The 20,903-nt window shown below is 43.8% G+C and overlaps 1 protein-coding gene across 1 annotated transcript in view; it reads left to right on the top strand.

Annotated features, from left to right (window-relative positions):
• Nucleotides 1-12,513, top strand: part of LOC142204433 (A.superbus venom factor 1-like) — an 83,239-nt gene extending 70,726 nt beyond the window's left edge. Inside the window, exons 24-32 of the mRNA XM_075275745.1 lie at nt 1,206-1,293; nt 1,380-1,469; nt 5,224-5,329; nt 6,137-6,226; nt 7,121-7,207; nt 9,679-9,762; nt 11,167-11,302; nt 11,730-11,867; nt 12,435-12,513. Coding sequence (XP_075131846.1) covers nt 1,206-1,293; nt 1,380-1,469; nt 5,224-5,329; nt 6,137-6,226; nt 7,121-7,207; nt 9,679-9,762; nt 11,167-11,302; nt 11,730-11,867; nt 12,435-12,513 — 898 coding nt within the window. The remainder of the gene's footprint in view (nt 1-1,205; nt 1,294-1,379; nt 1,470-5,223; nt 5,330-6,136; nt 6,227-7,120; nt 7,208-9,678; nt 9,763-11,166; nt 11,303-11,729; nt 11,868-12,434) is intronic.
• The last annotated feature ends 8,390 nt before the right edge of the window (nt 12,514-20,903 follow it).

Below are 20,903 nucleotides of genomic sequence, written 5' to 3'. Positions count from 1 at the left end.
GGGCTAGGAGCGGTAGACGTCGTTCCAGCTTGTAGATCTGCGGCAGGTATGGTCTCTGAGATAGCCTATGTGTACTGTCTGACTTCATGTATGGCTCCTAGCTGTGTGCGGGAGCATGCAAGCTCCCCTGGTAACTCCAAGCTATGTGCAGGAGAATGTTATAAACTTCTGTGGTGGCCCCTAGCTGTCGCAGGGGTAAGTGTGTGTGTTTGCTGACCTGGGGTGAGTGTTAACCCTTGGCAGCCATGTGTGTTTCACTTGTACTGGTGCACCTGGCCAGTGAGCTAAACTGGCAGGGTTTTAGTTGCACCTTGTTCACATGGAGTGTCGCACAGTACACACTGTTCACATTGAGTTCAGGCTGCAGTGTCTTTGCAGCTGTTGACATTAAGTACCGCGCTGCAGTGTCACTGCAGTTTTCACATTGAGTACTGCACCGCACCTCAGCCAGTGTGTGTTGCACCCTGTTGACATTTAGTTCAGACATACAGCCACGCACCATTTGGGCCTGTGGACCTCACTGCAGTGTCTTGCAGCTAAGAGGTTCTGTTGTTCGAAAAATAAAAATAAATAATATATATATATATATATATATATATATATATATATATATATATAGAACTGTAAGCAATGTTACCCAAAATTTACGGACCAAGTCAGCCAATTTAAAGACAATGTTATCAAATACTCAGCGCATGTTACAATCTCAGCCACTTGGAGTATAAGAGATGAAATCTTTGTCTCTAGTATTACTTGCCATTTTACATTCTTGATCTCTAGTACTGATCCTAACAGACCTAAGAGTGAAAGTGAACGAGAATGAAATGTCCGGAACTGTCAAACACTGAGTCTGAATGAATGTAGCTAAAGTGTATGTAGTGACTTATAACTTCATCTGTATGTGAAGACCTCAGACCTCACACATTGAGTATGGGCACAGGGAGACCAAATGATCTGCTAAATATCATTGTATGGAGAATGGATTCCTCATATAATTGTAATGTACCCAGATGTGACCATTGTGTCCACTGTCTGTAGTCTACCTTCTTAGTAGGGAGCTGATGGTCCACTAACTAGAACATCTACAGGCTTCATAATATGCTGTAATAAGTCTACCCAGCACTATAGAGGTAGAAGATGGAGAACCTACAAGTCATCTCCTAGATGTCATCTGCTATCAATGACTCTACTTCATCCTTCTGTAGACATCTTAAAGACAATGATGCCACCATGTCTATCTTGGATATCTCCATGATGACTGGATTTGTCCCTGATATTGAAAGTCTCAATAAGGTGAGAGTCGTTGGTTAATATATTTCTTACATGACATTGTATTGTCTTTATGGATGAGATATAAGTCATGTTCTTCTTACTCACAGATGAACAGAGGCGTGGACAAATATATCTCCAAGTATGAGTTTAATAAGGAAGCAGCTGATAAGGGAACACTCCGCATCTACCTGGATAAGGTATCAGATATTCTTGGTTTGATGATATATATATACAGTCCTATGAAAAAGTTTGGGCACCCCTATTAATCTTAATCATTTTTAGTTCTAAATATTTTGGTGTTTGCAGCAGCCATGTCAGTTTGATATATCTAATAACTGATGGACACAGTAATATTTCAGGATTGAAATGAGGTTTATTGTACTAACAGAAAATGTGCAATATGCATTAAACCAAAATTTGACCGGTGCAAAAGTATGGGCACCTCAACAGAAAAGTGACATTAATATTTAGTAGATCCTCCTTTTGCCTCTAGTCGCTTCCTGTAGCTTTTAATCAGTTCCTGGATCCTGGATGAAGGTATTTTGGACCATTCCTCTTTACAAAACAATTCAAGTTCAGTTAAGTTTGATGGTCGCCGAGCATGGACAGCCCGCTCTCAAATGATCTGAAAACAAAGATTGTTCAACATAGTTGTTCAGGGGAAGGATACAAAAAGTTGTCTCAGAGATTTAACCTGTCAGTTTCCACTGTGAGGAACATAGTAAGGAAATGGAAGACCACAGGGACAGTTCTTGTTAAGCCCAGAAGTGGCAGGCCAAGAAAAATATCAGAAAGGCAGAGAAGAAGAATGGTGAGAACAGTCAAGGACAATCCACAGACCACCTCCAAAGAGCTGCAGCATCATCTTGCTGCAGATGGTGTCACTGTGCATCGGCCAACAATACAGCGCACTTGGCACAAGGAGAAGCTGTATGGGAGAGTGATGAGAAAGAAGCCGTTTCCGCAAGCATGCCACAAACAGAGTCACTGCCTGAGGTATGCAAAGCACATTTGGACAAGCCAGCTTCATTTTGGAAGAAGGTCCTGTGGACTGATGAAACAAAGATTGAGTTGTTTGGTCATACAAAAAGGTGCTATGCATGGCATCCAAAAAACACAGCATTCCAAGAAAAACACTTGCTACCCACTGTAAAATTTGGTGGAGTTTCCATCATGCTTTGGGGCTGTGTGGCCAATGCCGGCACCGGGAATCTTGTTAAAGTTGAGGGTCGCATGGATTCCACTCAGTATCAGCAGATTCTTGAGAATAATGTTCAAGAATCAGTAACGAAGTTGAAGTTACGCCAGGGATGGATATTTCAGCAGACAATGATCCAAAACACAGCTCCAAATCGACTCAGGCATTCATGCAGAGGAACAATTACAATGTTCTGGAAGGGCCATCCCAGTCCCCAGACCTGAATATCATTGAACATCTGTGGGATGATTGGAAGCGGGCTGTCCATGCTCGGCGACCATCAAACTTAACTGAACTTGAATTGTTTTGTAAAGAGGAATGGTCCAAAATACCTTCATCCAGGATCCAGGAACTGATTAACAGCTACAGGAAGCGACTAGAGGCTGTTATCTTTGCAAAAGGAGGAGCTACTAAATATTAATGTCACTTTTCTGTTGAGGTGCCCATACTTTTGCACCGGTCAAATTTTGGTTTAATACATATTGCACATTTTCTGTTAGTACAATAAACTTCATTTCAATCCTGAAATATTACTGTGTCCATCAGTTATTAGATATATCAAACTGAAATGGCTGCTGCAAACACCAAAATATTTAGAACTAAAAATGATTAAGATTAATAGGGGTGCCCAAACTTTTTCATAGGACTGTATATATATATATATATATATATATATATATATATATATATATACACACAGATGTGTCCTCTGTTACTCAGAGGTGTAGCAATACACATTGCTTCATATACTTCCACACGGACTGGATGATGTTGAGATCAGGGCTCTGCGGGGGCCGTATCATCACTTCCAGGACTCCGCCTCCAAATATTGATGAGATTTTGATTTCTCTTTTGTTCATTGACTTTGCATTTTGGTAATTGACAACAATAACCTCTGGAGCCTGGTATATTCAGGATTTCTTTACCATGATGTGATGGGAAATTCTGTGATATTCACAACAGAGTAAATGCAAGGCGTCACCATCACAAATGGCTACAAGCGGAGTAAAATGACCTTAAATAACTTGATAGAACATCTGGACTCAATTACTACTCCGGTATACAGTACTGAAGCAATATAATGACTGCATATATTATTTATAGAGGGCGTTATCACCAAAAAAAGAAAAAAGCATTCTTGACTATTCATGATTCCACATTGGCTATCTTTTACCATCTACCCAAATCACTTAAATCCCATTAATCCTCCAGGTCAACCTATCATTTTAGGCATTCACTCCCTTACAAGAAATGTATCCTATTATATCGATATCCACTTACAATGATGTTATTCAGTTACCTTCCTATTTAAAAGATTCCAACATTCTAATATCACATTTGCAGCCTATTATTTGGAAACCCACTTACAAATGGGTAACTCCAGACGTTAGTGCCCTGTATAGTAATATCAAACATGAATATGGGGTCATGACAATTGAAGCTATCCTAATGAAAGATCCAAGTCTGCCAAAAACACAGAGATTTTATTCTAGATGGAATCAAATTTATACGTGAACACAACGTCTTCCAGTTTGATCATAAAGCACAACTACAAATTTTAGGTACTGCCATGGGCACAAGGGTCGCTCCCAGCTATGTGACCATTTAGTTTGAAGATATTCTTGGTAAATATGGTTTACCATAATTTTTTATAGGAGATACATAGATGACTTAATATTTAGCTGGGAAGGATCGTCTGATCTTCTCCAGACTTGCATTCAATTTCTCAATAATAATGCCTTGGGGATTGAATTAACAGAAACTACTATAGAGTATTTAGGAAAGGTGAACAGATTGACACTAAAACATATTTTACAAACTGACCGTAACTGGCTTCTTGATTTTAGAATTCATTATAGAAATCAGGTAACAAATGTTCCTTTCTGCTTTCTCCAACAAAGTAAAATCTTGAGCGTTGTTCTAATGTTATTGCTACTTTTAACTCTTTATACAACAACATATGGAGCATCCTACTTAAGTATTGGCCATTATTATTGAATGACCCATTTCTCATCTAAACCGTGGACCACGTTCAGACGGGATAGATCTCAGTAGAACCCAACTTACCACACAAAGTACTATATTGGGTAACTCTAACTGTGGCACTACTAGATGCGAATGTCATTTATTCATTTCACACCATGCAAAATACTTTGTTAGTCTACAGGTGAACACTTTCTGATTAATTTGCTCATATGTCATTTACTTGCTTACATGCCATGTGGATTGCAATAAGTTGGAAGAACGACTATGCGTTTATGTGATCGTATCAACAAGCATCGATCAAACGTCCACAATGGCTACACCAAATACATTGTATCCAAACATGCAGCAACATATCACAACCCGAATTGTAAAGGTTTCACAGTGACTCCCATAGAGCACACCCCAATACCACACACAACCGATTTGCCTCCCTTAAAAGAAATGTTTCGGATCTATACATCGGACACTTCTTATATTACCTTGAAGTATTAATTTATGCAAAGTAGTAAATAACTGGAGATACAATATAAGAGGATAGGATGCTTGCAGATTATACACACTAGATCATATGAGAGACTGAAACCTGGATCAAAGAAATGACGTGCACTGAAGTGATCATCCGGGGAGATATGACGTCTGTATTCTATATTAACACCATGTGTCACATGACAGATATCACAGACATCGGGATCTTACAGTATATACATTGTTATATGTTATCAGTCTTCTCCATAATCTAGTAACTGCTCTTGTCTTACCTTGGACAGATCTCACACAAACAAGATGAATGCATCAAATTCAATGTCCAGCAGATCTATAGTGTTGGCCGCATCCAGCCTGGATCTGTCACTGTGTATGAGTATAACGCCCCCGGTAGGTAACACTGAGGAGTTTTCTACTGACCTGATATGTGTTACATAGAGATGAGTGAAGAGTGAAATATTCGAGATTCGATATTCGTTTCGAATAGCCCCTGAATATTCGACTATTCGAACGAATATCGAACCCCATTATAGTCTATGGGAGAAAATGCTTCATTTCAGGGGATCCCACCATTCGACTCAGGAGAGTCACCAAGTCCACTATGACACCCCAGGAAATGAGGCCAACACCCTGGAATGCAACTGGGACAGCAGGGGAAGCATGTCTGGGGGTATCTAACATGCCCAAGTACCTGTATTACGCTACTATCTCGTCGGGATCCCTGTCAGCTTGTGATGTGCGGGAGCTGACTTTTTTCCATAGGAATGCATTGACCAGCGTTGATTGGCTGAATGCAATACAGAGTACAGCATTCGGCCAACCAACGCTAGTTCTGCCGAAGGCGCGTCTGTGAGGAGACGGAGTCTAAGATTGGTCCACAGCAGTCTCCATTGTGGTCTGATCTGAGATGCAGCAGAGCTGACTGTGTGCTGAACCCTGCTGCACCTCAGATGTAGCAGGGTTCAGTACACATCTGCTGCAGCTGTGTCAACACTGCTACATCTGAGATCGGACCACAATGTAGACTGCTGTAGACCGATCTTAGACTCCGCCTCCTCCGGCAGAACCAGCGTTGATTGGCCGAATGCTGTAGTCTGTCAATGCATTCCTATGGGAAAAAGTCAGCTCCCGCATATTGCAAACTGACAGGGTGTTACATATTTATATATTCATGTTTTACTGTCCTTGTCTTTGTAGAAAACCGCTGCACTAAATTCTACCATGTGGCTAAGGACAGCACATTATTAAACCTGATCTGTCAAGATGGCGCGTGCCGGTGTGCCACAGGTAAGGCCCCAAACAACTGGTGTAATAACTAATAACAGAAGCAAAGGGTTATGGGAGTGATATTACCTATACATATTACACAGCAATGGACATTCCCCTATACAGAGTTGGGAGTCTATCGCTTTCACCAGCCAAGATAAACTACTGTTATAAGAATATATCCGCTGAAGAGACAACTCCAATCATACCTCTGATATGTAGATTAGCCTGCAAGGCCGACTGTTAAAACCAAGTTTTACTGGAATGCAAATGAGCATCATGGAGCACAGGTGGTGTTGACTACATTGCTGGAGCACAGCAGCGTCATCCACAATAATGTCCAACCAGTCAAGTAGTTCGGCCCCCTCAGCAGTTCCAGAGCCGCATGATCATCAGTTATGGAGCACCGCTCATGTGCAATAAGCTCCTGTAGCTCATGTGCAGTACACTCAGACAAAGCATAAACTATCGGAGCGTACTGCGCATGCGCGGGATTTAAGTGCAGTCTTCTCTGATGTAACTTATGATGCTGCAGCTCTGGAACTGCTAAAGGGGCCGAATTTCATGACTGGATGATGATCAATTGGGAAACCATGAGTTCTGTGGAAAGTAAGGTATAGGTTCTTTAAGGTATAAGTTCTGGTCTTCCTGACCCATCTGTGATGGATAGATAAGCCTATGGTCACTGATGTAGGCTCAGATTTAGTCACAAACACCTATGTTAAAAGGGATCGGAGTTGGCAAATTGTCTAATGGCTAATAGTAGCCGTCTGCTATAGAACTTACTGTCCGGGAATCTCAAACCAATACAAGTCTGGGCTTACAATATAAATACCGCCTATTGTCTGCACATGAGAGGAACACTTTAGTCATTTTCTTTGAGACCTCCTGACATTGATTTCTTATTGATTTTAGATAATTGTTACGTGAAGCAACAGCTGGAACATGAAATTGATGCACATTGGCGATTTGAGAAAGCATGTCAGACAGGAGTGGACTATGGTGAGGAGCACATAACGCCATACCTTGTAACATGTTTATAAATGGTGTAGAGATGGGGCTTAATAGGTCGTCCTCTGTATTTGTAGATGACACAAAGCTCTATAGTGTTACATGGTTACATAGTAGATTAGGTTGGATGAAGACATCAGTCCATCAAGTCCCACCTATAACCCTACAATCCCTACAGTGTTAATACAGAGGAAGGCAAAAAAAAAAACAAAAAAAAACCTATGAGGATTACCCCAATCCTTCTGGGGCAGAGAGTCCCAGAGCCTTGCTGTTCTTACTGTGAAGAATCCCCTTCTACTGTATGTTCCTGGTGAAACCTTCTCTCCTCCAGACGTAGAGGATGTCCTCTTGTCACTGTCACTGGTCTAGGAGTAAGAAGATCCTTAGAAAGTTCTTTGTATTGTCCCTTCATGTATTTGTACATTGTTATTAGATCTCCCCGTAGACGTCTTTTCTCTAAACTGAATAGCTCCAAGTTTAACCTCTCGTTGTCCTCCAGTCCACCCATTCCCCGAATAAATTTGGTTGCCCGTATTTGCACTCATTCTTTCTGTCTTTCTTGTATATCGGGGCCCAAAATTGCGCACAATATTCTAAGTGTGGCCGTACCAGTGATTTGTATAGAGGCAGAACTATGTCCTTGTCATGACCTCTTTTGATCCATCCCATAATTTTATTTGCCTTGGCAGCAGCTGCCTGACACTGGTCACTACAGGTAAGCTTACTGTCCACCAAAATCCCTAAGTCTTTTTCACCGGCAGTCTTACCCAGTAATTTACTATTAAGCACATAGTCAGACATTTTATTATGTCAACGAAAGTGCATAAACTTACATTTGTCATCATTAGACTTCCAGTTTCCTTAGATCCCCCTGTAATATTCTACTATCCTCCTCGTTATTGATTACCTTACAGAGTTTAGTATAATCTGCAAATATGGACCCCTGCTCTGTAAACCCTCTACCAGGTCATTAATGAAGATATTAAACAGGAGAGGACCCAATACTGAGCCATGTGGCCCCCCCACTGGTGACTGTGACCCCTCCAATACTGGCCCCTGTGGCCCCCCACTAGTGACTGTGCCTCCAATACTGACCCCTGTGGCCCCTCCACTGGTGACTGTGACCCAATCTGAATATTTACCATTAACAAGTTCCCTCTGTTTCCTATCAGTGAACCAGTTGCTAACCCAAATGCATATGTTTTCCCCCAGTTCCAACATTCTCCTTTTCATACCACCCTTTTTTTGGCACAGAATCAAAAGCCTTTACCCATGTCCAGATACACCACATCCACTGCATTACCTATGTGCAGATACACCACGTCCACTGCATTATCCATGTCCAGATACACCACGTCCACTGCATTACCCGTGTCCAGTCCAGATAAATGACGTCCACTGCATCACCTGTGTCCAGATACACCACGTCCACTGCATTACCTATGTCCAGTCCAGATAAATGACGTCCACTGCATTACCCATGTCCAGATACACCACGTCCACTGCATTACCTATGTCCAGTCCAGATAAATGACGTCCACTGCATTACCCATGTCCAGATATGCCACGTCCACTGCATTAGTCATTTCCAGATACACCACGTCCACTGCATTACCCATGTCCAGGTACACCACATCCACTGCATTAGTCATTTCCAGATACACCACATCCACTGCATTACCCATGTCCAGATACACCACGTCCACTGCATTACCCATGTCCAGATACACCACGTCCACTGCATTACCCATGTCCAGGTACACCACGTCTACTGCATTACCCATGTCCAGGTACACCACGTCCACTGCATTACCTGTGTCCAGATACACCACGTCCACTGCATTAGTCATTTCCAGATACATCACGTCCACTGCATTAGTCATTTCCAGATACACCACGTCCACTGCATTATCCATGTCCAGGTACACCACGTCCACTGCATTACCTGTGTCCTGATACACCACGTCCACTGCATTACCCATGTCCAGGTACACCACGTCTACTGCATTACCCATGTCCAGGTACACCACGTCTACTGCATTACCCATGTCCAGGTACACCACGTCTACTGCATTACCCATGTCCAGGTACACCACGTCCACTGCATTACCTGTGTCCTGATACACCACGTCCACTGCATTACCCATGTCCAGATACACCACGTCCACTGCATCACCCATGTCCAGATACACCACGTCCACTGCATTACCCATGTCCAGATACACCACGTCTACTGCATTACCCATGTCCAGATACACCACTTCCACTGCATTACCCATGTCCAGTTCTGAACTGACGTCCTCATAGAAGCTGATCAGATTAGTCTGACAGGGCCGATCCCTCATACACCCATGGCATATATGGCATTTTTGACCTCTATTCTATGGCCTATATGTGATCTGTATCCGTTATTATATGGCATCCAATCTCATATTATTTAATGGGGTTTTTTATGTTTCTAGTGTACAAAGTGCACCTGGAAGAAATACAGAAGAAAGAAAACTATGATGTCTATGTGATGAAGATAATCCGTGTCATCAAGGAAGGTAAATACAGGAGAAGACAACCGTACAGTGATAGGATATACAGTGATGTGCAAAAGGCATGTGGTAGAGATAGACACAATACTGCAAAGTAAGAATGTTTTCTGAAATAGAAGTGTTAGAAGGTTTTTTTTTGGCAATTAAAATGAAGTGGGTGAAGAAAAGAAAATGTAAATCCCTTTAAAGGGGATCTACCATTAAAATCAATTTTTTTTGTCCCTAACAAGTAGGAATAGCCTTAAGAAAGGTCATTTGTTTCCAACCTTTAGATGTCGTCTTCACGCCGCGTTCCATAGAAATCCCAGTTTTCGCCGGTATACAAATTAATTCTCTCACAGCACTGCGGGCGGACACCAGCACTCAAACAGCACTGGGGATGTCCCCAATGCTGCAAGAGAACTCTCCAGTGCCACCTCCATCTTCTTCAAGAACAGGTCTTTTATGTCTTCTTCCACCGGTGGCTTCAAACTTCTAGGCCACGGGCAGCTGACTACGCATGCCTGTCAGCCACAAAAAAATGTGTGCTTACAATACTGTGTAAGTGGCCATTTTCTTTTGGCCGGCAGGCATGCACAGTCAGCTTTGCCCTAGGCCCGAGGCCTAGTAGTTTGAAGCCAACCCTCGGTAGAAGATGCAAAGAAGACCCATTCCTAAAGAAGATGGAGGCGGCACTGGAGAGTTCGCTCACAGCATTGGGGACGCCCCCAGTGCTGTTTGAATGCTGGGGTCCGCCCGCAGTGCTGCGAGAGAACTCATTTGCATACCGGCTAAATCCGGGATTTCTACAGAACGGTGGCGTGGAGAAGACATCTAAAGGTAGGAGAAGAATAACCTTTCTTAAGGCTATTCCTACTTGTTAGGGCAAAAAAAATTAGATTTTAATGGCAGAATCCCTTTAATATCTGGTGTGACCTTTGCCCTTTGCTTTCCATTGCTTCTTCTCGGTATTTACAGACAAGTTGTGCACAGCATTGTGTATTTATCCACATAGTTACACAATATAATTCTATAACATCATTGCTTATGTAGAGATGTGCGAAAGTATCACTGTCTATCACAGAACTGTCTTCCATCTTTGCTACGTATTGGAACATGGGGAGTTGTAGAGAAGGCCAGTCCCCAATCCATACTGGCTGTAGCACTGCAACTGCTCCTGACCCCTGCCACTAGCTTCTGTCATGTTCCTTAGGGTGCATGACCAATAAGATGTCCCCGGCCAATCTCCTAAACCTTGAGTTTACTTGAGTGTAATATTGTCGTGTGTTTGTCTTTGTCTTTGATCCCGGACTGTAAACCCATATCTGAGTCTGTTCCAACTGCCCTGACCTGAGCCTGTTTACTACATCTGAACCTGTTGTGCCTGCCCTGACCTCAGCTTGTCCTCTGACCATATCGCTGTCGTATTAGGTACAGAAGAATCTATGGTGAATGAGCGGAGAAATTTTCTCAACCATATAAGTTGCCGTCAAGCCTTAAATCTAAAACAAGGGAGCGATTACCTGATCTGGGGAGTGGACAAAGACCTTTGGAAACTTCCATCTGGGTGAGTGATACAGACATTGACTATTCTATGGGAGGGACTTAAACCCGTTTTTCAGGGACATTCCTGGGAATCTCGTGTGTGGGCAAGCATCATCCATTTGAGTCCATAGGTTTCTCATTCATGGCATCCCTGACATGTAATGGGTGCCATGACACCATATTTTCTTCAAAACTGTGGGAGCTGCTTATTCTTTTTGGTGGCTGAAATGATCTTCTCTACTGGGGGTCTGTCTGGTTCATCCATGGTGACCACTGCTCCTAAAAGCTAGGTCAGACAATTTGTAGAAATAAGCATCCTACTTTGGCAACATTGTAGTCCACTTGACATTGCCATATTGGAGAAGTGTAAAATGTTTCTTTCTATAGTGTATGTTTTATATTCTATCATAGATATGGATTGCCTCCTATAACATTCTATTTTATTTTAGTTATTCTTATATTATTGGGAAAGACACCTGGATCGAGTGGTGGCCGAATAATAGAGAATGTCAGAAACGAGAAAACAGAAGACTGTGTGATGATTTCTTTGAATTTTCTGAGACTCTTGATTTGAATGGATGTCTTCTGTGAGAACAGACCCTCCCCCTCCCCCTCCTCCTCCTCCACTTCTTGCTGCTTTCGGTTCTTGGTGCTGATTTTGTATTTTTTACAGTGAATAAAGCGGATACTTGTTACTTGTTACCCTTTCATTACCTGACCACTCATTGTTCTAGGTGTCCGGTGTCTAATTTCTGCCCCGGCATTGCAGTGCTCTAGATGTGGTCTGCACACACGTGTTGGCTAACGGCAGGCCCCGCTTCTTGGGGACCCTTCTCCCATTGCTCTCTGCCTGAGTAATAAGTTACTTTAGTTCTAGTGTTCATCATGGGCTGTTTGCTCCTATTTGGACTATCCATCGGGGTTGTGTTCTTGACTACCTTTGCTTGCCTACTGCCTGTCCTGACCTCTGCCAATCTACCGATCTTGAATGGACTCAGCCTGCTTTGACCCATGGCATTGTCTGATAGAAGTGACCGGATTCCAGTTTCCATATGGAATAGTCCCCACCCCCCTGTGAGTATAATGGGGAGGATAACGCCCACCGAAGATTATACCCTCAGACATATGTTTTGCCAAGATAAAATTTCTTGTAGGAAATTCTTGAAACTCAACATGAGCCTAAAGTTCCTTGTTGTAGATGTCTATGATTATCGCTTTACCCTGTACACGTAGCTCTGTCTGTATAATGAGAGGGCATGGACCACAAACATCAACCAAACCATTCAGAACAAACCATAGAGTTGGATGAAGAGACATAGGGGAAATAAAAATCACTGAGAATTACACCGATCATATAGTACCCGACGCGTTGCAAGAAATTCACCAAAAAACTCCAATTGGGAAGCGCTAATACAGTACTTTAATAAAATTTTACTTTTATTTAATTTCAAGAAGTTTCTGTCAGGATACGGAGTCGCCGCGGTCTCCTTGCTGCGCGGCGTCTCCCTGAGAGACGTGTTAGGAGTTCTATTGGGTGTGCTTAGGTCATTAAGGGTTAATCTTTTCCTTGCCTTCAGTCTCCATGCCGTTAGCCATCAGGTGTGTTCTCTGCTGCTATTTAAACCCCACCCAGGCATGGATCCTTGCCAGCCATTCACTTGGGTTTCCTGGTCCCCCTGCTCAGGCTGATTCCCTGTCTGTTTGTATTCGGTCTGTTCTCTTGGTTTATTTACCCGGCTTGTATTTTTGACTATCCCTTGTCTTTTGATTTGGTACCTTTATTATATCTCCTGGCTCGACCTCTTGCTCGTCTGACCTCGCCTTCTCTTCTGTGTCTTGCTGGGACTTGTGGTCCTCCCTGGTTCCATGCTGTTTAGTCTTTTGTTTTGCATTGCAGTTACACTGTGCTTTCTGTTTAGGTGTGACCCCGTGACTCCAGTCCCTAGGACTTTCAGGGCCTCCTCTCCCCTTATCCTAGCTGCTGGATAGAAGTGTCAGGAGCCTTGGTAGGCGCACTTCAATTAGGAAGTGCATGGGTCTGCCTCATCTCAGATACTACAGCATAGTCATAGCCGCAGGGCCTGCGACCCCTTTTGTCCTTAGCTGCACAGTGTTGCTTTCCCAGCTGTGTCACTTTGCACTGTCTGCCCCTGACTCCAATCCTTACATAATGGCTGGCCCTTACCCTAGGCAGGCCGCCCGGCGGTTTAGTGTGGAAGCCGAACACTCTGTAACTGACCGACTGGACGAACTGTCAAGGCAGGTGCAGGGCATGGCTGGGTTAATTAACCAAGTCTCGCAGCGTCTGGAGGCTTTGCCTGATCCAGCATCAGCCGCTGCAGGTGCTTCTATTCAATCACCAGTTTTTCCCACATTGAATACCCGTCAGGATCCTAAAATGCTCTTGCCTGACCGTTTTGACAGTAAACCAGACAGATTCCGAACATTTCGGGAATCTTGCCGTTTATTTTTTCGTTTTAATTTCCTTTCTTCTGAAGCAGAGCAGGTGGCGCTGGTGGTGTCCCTTCTACGAGGATCACCACAAGACTGGGCCTTGGCTCTACCTGCTGGAGCTCCTGAATGGAATTCGTTAACAAAGTTTTTTCAAACATTAGGTCAGATTTATGATGACCCTAATAGAGTTGCCTTGGCCGAGTCCCATCTGTTGTCTATTCAGCAGGGAGTTAGAACTGCCGAGGACTATTGTACGGAGTTTCGTCAGTGGAGCTCGCAGTCAGGGTGGACAGACAGACCTTTTTTAACCCTTTTTAGACAAGGCTTATCAGATTCTGTAAAAGATGCTCTAGTAAGTCATCCAGTCCCTGAAAATCTAGGAGACTTTATGTCCTTGGCTATTTCTATTGATAGGAGGCTTAGGGAAAGGCGTAGAGAGAAATTAAGCAAACCTGGGTCCTCAGCTAAATCCTGGTCTGTCCTTTCGGAACCTATACCTCCTTCTGCTGTTCCTACCTCTTGTTCTATTCCTAAAGAAGAACCGATGATATTGGGGTCCACAACCGCCTCCAGGAGAAAGTATCACCTAGAAAACGCTCTGTGTCTGTATTGCGGCAAGCCTGGACATATCCTGAGAAACTGTCCAACCAGACCTAAAACCACCGCCGGGAAACGCCAATGCCTGAGTGATTGCCGGGAGGGTCACTCAGGCACACAGGTACCTCCTAATAATATTGAGAAATGTTTACTCCCTGCTATTCTTGTTAATGGTAACAAAACTTTTGCATGTCAGGCAATGGTGGATTCAGGTGCCGCCATGAACTTCATCCATGAAGTGGTGGCGCAAGCTCTAGGAATTGAATTGATTCCCTTGAAATACCCATTTCAGGTATCTGGAGCAGATCTAACCCCTTTGTCTGAAGGGAAAATCTTAGCCTGTACTGCTGAGGTGCAGTTTTTTGTCGGCAGTTTACATGTTGAAAAAGTGTCATTTTTTGTTATGAAAAAACTGTCTGCAGACGTTATTCTTGGTTTACCCTGGTTGCGGGTACATAATCCAGTCTTTAATTGGGAAACTTCGGAGTTGGTTAGATGGGGAGATTCCTGTACTTCTCATATTAATACTGTTTGTACTATCAAAAATGATATCAAAATTCCGTAATTTATTACCGAGTTCAAAGACGTCTTTGACGAGCTCAGTGCGGAGGCCTTGCCTCCACATCGACCTTATGACTGCGCAATTGATTTGGTTCCTGCAGCTAAACTACCCAAAGGTCGCATTTTTAACCTTTCAGCTCCAGAGCGCGAGTCCATGCGCCAGTACATTAAAGAGAGCCTATCTAAAGGACATATCCGACCTTCAGTTTCTCCTGTGGGGGCGGGGTTTTTCTTCGTTGAAAAAAAAGATGGTGGCCTCCGACCTTGTATTGACTACAGGGAATTGAATAAAATTACGGTCAAAGACCAACATCCTCTGCCACTCATCCCAGATCTTTTTAACCAGGTGGTGGGGGCTCAGTGGTTTTCTAAAATTGACCTCCGTGGAGCTTACAACTTGATTCGGATAAGAGATGGGGATGAGTGGAAAACCGCATTTAATACCCCGGAAGGTCATTTTGAATACCTAGTTATGCCTTTTGGTTTGAGCAATGCTCCGGCGGTATTTCAACGTTTTGTGAATTACATTTTTAGGGATCTGTTAGGTAGATATCTAGTAATTTATTTAGATGACATCCTGATATTCTCACCGGACTGGGAGTCACATCAGCAACATGTAAAAGAGGTTCTTCTTAGGCTACGTCAAAACCACCTCTGTGCTAAGTTATCCAAGTGTCAATTTGGAGTCCAGGAGATAGTTTTTTTGGGATACATCCTTACTCCTGGTTCCATTGGTATGGATCCCAGAAAGGTATCTGCAGTACTTGAAAGGGAGAAACCTACTACCTTAAAAGAAGTTCAGAGGTTTCTAGGTTTCGCCAACTATTACCGAAAATTTATCCGAAATTTTTCTTCCACTGTTAAACCTCTCACTGATTTGACCAAAAAGGGGGCGGATCCTGCCTCCTGGATACCAGAGACGGAGGTAGCGTTCGCCACCTTAAAACAACTCTTTACTTCTGCCCCAGTCCTGGTCCATCCTGATCCGGAAGTGCCCTTTATTGTAGAGGTTGATGCTTCAGAAGTAGGTGTAGGAGCCGTCCTGTCTCATGGCACTGAACCATTTACCAACCTCCAACCTATCGCCTACTTTTCCAGGAGGTTCTCCACTACCGAGGCCAATTATGATGTTGGCAATAGAGAGCTTCTGGATATTAAGTGGGCCTTTGAAGAGTGGAGACACTTCCTGGAGGGGGCCAGACATAAAATTACTGTACTGACTGACCACAAAAACTTATTATATTTAGACAAGGCAAAAAGGTTAAATCCCCGTCAAGCCAGGTGGGCTCTATTTTTCACTAGGTTTCACTTTGTAATTACCTACCGTCCCGGCTCAAAGAATACTAAAGCAGATGCCTTGTCCAGAAGTTTTGGTCTTAGTGGTAGTTCTGATGGGGAACCTGAAAATATACTTGCTCCTGGGGTGGTAGTGGCAGTTTTGACCTCGGATCTTGAAACCCGTATTCTCAACACTCAGGATGCTGCCCCTAGTGCGCTACCGCCAGGTAAATTGTTTGTCCCTAGTCACCTCCGCTTGGAGCTCTTAGAGGAGATCCACTCCTCTGTTCTGGCAGGTCATCCAGGCATTACTGGTACTGGGAATCTGTTATCACGAACGTATTGGTGGCCATCTTGGCAACGAGATGTTAAAAATTTTGTTCATTCTTGCGAGACCTGTGCCAGATCTAAGGTGCCCCATCAACTTCCAGCGGGTCTTTTACATCCACTCCCGCTACCCAATCGACCCTGGTCACACATCTCCATGGATTTTATTACCGATCTCCCGTCCTCTAAAGGGAAATCGGTAATTTGGGTTGTAGTAGATCGTTTTTCTAAGATGTCCCACTTTGTTGCCTTGAAAAAATTGCCTTCAGCTAAATTGTTGGCCTGGTTGTTTATCCGTCACATTTTACGTCTGCACGGTATTCCTTCAAATGTGGTGTCGGACAGGGGTGTACAGTTTGTGTCCAGGTTTTGGAAAGTCTTTTGTAACAGGTTGGGAGTCTCGCTTTCTTTTTCCTCAGCGTTTCACCCAGAGACTAACGGTCAAACAGAGAGATTGAATCAATCTTTGGAACAGTATTTGAGGTGCTTTGTGTCTGATTGCCAAGATAAATGGAGTGAATATTTGCCCATGGCTGAATTTGCACTAAATAATCATGTCAACTCCTCGACTCGGTTGTCTCCTTTCCACATTAACTATGGTTTTCACCCCAGATTCTCCTCAGGAACAGGCAATGAATTCGCCTTTTCCTTAGTAGAGGATGTTGCTAAATCTCTCTGTACTGTATGGGCTGAAAGCCTGGCATCGCTGAGAAAAGCCCGGGCTAATCAAGTCAATTTCGCCAACAGAAAGCGCTGCCCTGGACCTGACTTTGTGGTGGGTGACAAGGTCTGGTTATCCACTAAAAATCTCCAACTTCGTGTTCCATCTACTAAATTTGCCCCACGTTTTATTGGTCCATAGCCCATTTCTGAAATAATCAACCCTGTGTCATTCAAATTATCACTTCCTAGGTCCCTCCATATTCACCCAGTTTTTCATAAGTCCCTACTCAAAAAGTATGTTCCAGCAATGGTCACTCGTTCCCCACCCGAACCAGTGATCGTTCAGGGGGAACTAGAGTATGAGGTGGAACGGGTCATTGATTCACGCAGAGTGCGGAATTCCCTTCAGTTCCTCATACATTGGAAGGGGTATGGACCAGAGGAGCGTGTTTGGGTGGCAGCCAGAGACCTTCACGCTCCTAGATTGGTGGAGAAGTTTTACCGTTCTTACCCTACTAAGCCAGGGGGTCCTCTTGAGGGTCCGGAGGCCCCTCCTCAAAGGGGGGGTACTGTCAGGATACGGAGTCGCCGCGGTCTCCTTTCTGCGCGGCATCTCCCTGGGGCTCTATCTGGTCGGGGTCCCTGTCAGCTTGCGATATGCGCGAGCTGACTTTTTACCATAGGAATGCATTAACCAGTGTTGATTGGTCGAATGCCATACAGAGTACAGCATTCGGCCAATCAACGCTGGTTCTGCCAGAGGAGGTGGAGTCTAAGATTGGTCCACAGCAATTTCCATTCTGGTCCGATACCAGAGTAGATGGAGGGATGGTTGGGAGTAGTGCAGAGCTGTGTGTGTGACAGGAGGACTAGATGGAGGGATTGTTGGGTGTAGCAGAGCTGGCTGTGCGCTGAGCTCGGTTTTATCTCTGGTGTAGTCGAGCTCAGCGCACAGCCAGCTCTGCTTTAGCTCCGGTGTAGTAGTGCTGGCCATGCGCTTACCTCGGTTGCATCTTTGGAGTAGCCGAGCGGAGCGCACGGCCGATGTAGCAGTGCTGGCCGTGCACTTAGCTCGGCTGCGTCTTCAGTGTAGCCGAGCGCACGGCCAGCACTGCTGCATCTCGGCATAGGAATGCATTGATCAGCGTGGATTGGCCGAATGCCCTGGTCAATGCATTCCTATGGGAAAAAGTCAGCTCCGGCATATCGCAAGCTGACGGGGATCCCGACATAATACAGGTACTTGGTGCCCCCATACATGCGTCCCCTGATGTCCCAGTTGCATTCCAGGGTGTTGGCATCATTTCCTGGGGTGTGATAGTGGACTTGGTGACTCTCCTGAGTCGAATGGTGGGATCCCCTGAAACGACGCATTTTCCCCATAGACTATAATGGGGTTCGATATTCGATCGAATAGTCGAATATTGAGCGGCTATTCGAAAAGAATATCAAATATCGAACATTTTACTGTTTGATCATCACTATTGCACATGGAAGGAACACTTTAGTCATTTTCTGAGACCTTCTGACATTGATTTCTTATGGATTTTAGATAATTGTTACGTGAAGCAACAGCTGGAACATGAAATTGATGCACATTGGCGATTTGAGAAAGCATGTGCGACAGAAGTGGACTATGGTGAGGAGCACATACCGCCATACTGTGTAACATGTTTATAAATGAAGTAGTAATGGGGCTTAATAGGTCGTCCTCTGTATTTGTAGATGACACAAAGCTCTATAGTGTTGTAGATCCAGCACTGAATGTCTAATCTCTACAGTTTGATCTGGATAAACGGGCTAAATGGGCATCAAAATGGCAGATAAGATTTTAGATTAAGGTTATACATTTTGGGTCAAAAAGCTAATCTTGTTAGTTATACCCTAAATGGATCACCATAGAGTGGGTCTATAATGGAGAAAGTTCTAGCACTCAATGCCAGTCTGCTGCATTTAAAGCCAACAGGATATTGTTCTGTATTAAAGTAACGGCCTCTATAGAGGAAAATATTATTCTGCCCCTCTATAATGCACTGATATGACCACATGTAGGGTATGTCATCAAGTTTTGAGCACCAGTTACTATAATAGACATCACGGAGTGTGAGAGAGTTCGGAGAAGGGCAACCAAACTAATATATGAAATGGAAGATCTCCTGAATCAAGACGAAGACTGAGTGGGATACGATATCTTTATATAAATATGTAAATTGGCCAAATGGACCTGAACACAAAAACACAAGTGCCGAACAAGCTTATGTTAGTAAGTACAAACACAGATATACAGTGGGGCAAAAAAGTATTTAGTCAGTCACCAATAGTGCAAGTTCCACCACTTAAAAAGATGAGAGGCGTCTGTAATTTACATCATAGGTAGACCTCAACTATGAGAGACAAAATGAGAAAACAAATCCAGAAAATCACATTGTCTGATTTTGTAAGAATGTATTTGCAAATTATGGTGGAAAATAAGTATTTGGTCACCTACAAGCAATCAAGATTTCTGGCTCTCACAGACCTGTAACTTCTTCTTTAAGAGTCTCCTCTTTCCTCCACTCATTACCTGTAGTAATGGCACCTGTTTAAACTTGTTATCACTATAAAAAGACACCTGTGCACACCCTCAAACAGTCAGACTCCAAACTCCACTATGGTGAAGACCAAAGAGCTGTCAAAGGACACCAGAAACAAAATTGTAGCCCTGCACCAGGCTGGGAAGACTGAATCTGCAATAGGCAACCAGTTTGGATTGAAGAAATCAACTGTGGGAGCAATAATTAGAAAATGGAAGACATACAAGACCACTGATAATCTCCCTCGATCTGGGGCTCCACGCAAAATCTCACCCCGTGGGGTCAAAATGATCACAAGAACGGTGAGCAAAAATCCCAGAGCCACGCGGGGGGACCTAGTGAATGAACTGCAGAGAGCTGGGACCAATGTTACAAAGCCTACCATCAGTAACACACTACGCCGCCAGGGACTCAGATCCTGCAGTGCCAGACGTGTCCCACTGCTTAAGCCAGTACATGTCCGGGCCCGTCTGAAGTTTGCTCGAGAGCATTTGGATGATCCAGAAGAGTATTGGGAGAATCTCCTATGGTCTGATGAAACCAAACTGGAACTGTTTGGTAGAAACACAACTTTTCGTGTTTGGAGGAAAAAGAATACTGAGTTGCATCCATCAAACACCATACCTACTGTATAGCATGGGGGTGGAAACATCATGCTTTGGGGCTGTTTCTCTGCAACGGGGCCAGGACGACTGATCCGGGTACATGAAAGAATGAATGGGGCCATGTATCGTGAGATTTTGAGTGCAAACCTCCTTCCATCAGCAAGGGCATTGAAGATGAAACGTGGCTGGGTCTTTCAACATGACAATGATCCAAAGCACACCGCCAGGGCAACGAAGGAGTGGCTTTGTAAGAAGCATTTCAAGGTCCTGGAGTGGCCTAGCCAGTCTCCAGATCTCAACCCTATCGAAAACCTTTGGAGGGAGTTGAAAGTCCGTGTTGCCAAGCGACAGCCCCAAAACATCACTGCTCTAGAGGAGATCTGCATGGAGGGATGGGCCAACACACCAACAGCAGTGTGTAGAACACTATGCTAAAAAAGCGCACTGCCACAGAAAATGTTTAGCAAAAAATATATAAAGCTTTATTTAAATACATTTTAAAACATATATAAGACAAAAATAATGAATGGGGTGATACAACCAAACAGAACAATGAAGGCCCAAG

The sequence above is a fragment of the Leptodactylus fuscus genome, chromosome 5 (genome assembly GCF_031893055.1).
Source record: "Leptodactylus fuscus isolate aLepFus1 chromosome 5, aLepFus1.hap2, whole genome shotgun sequence".
Classification (NCBI taxonomy): domain Eukaryota; kingdom Metazoa; phylum Chordata; class Amphibia; order Anura; family Leptodactylidae; genus Leptodactylus; species Leptodactylus fuscus.
This window is presented reverse-complemented; position numbering and strand designations above follow the sequence as displayed.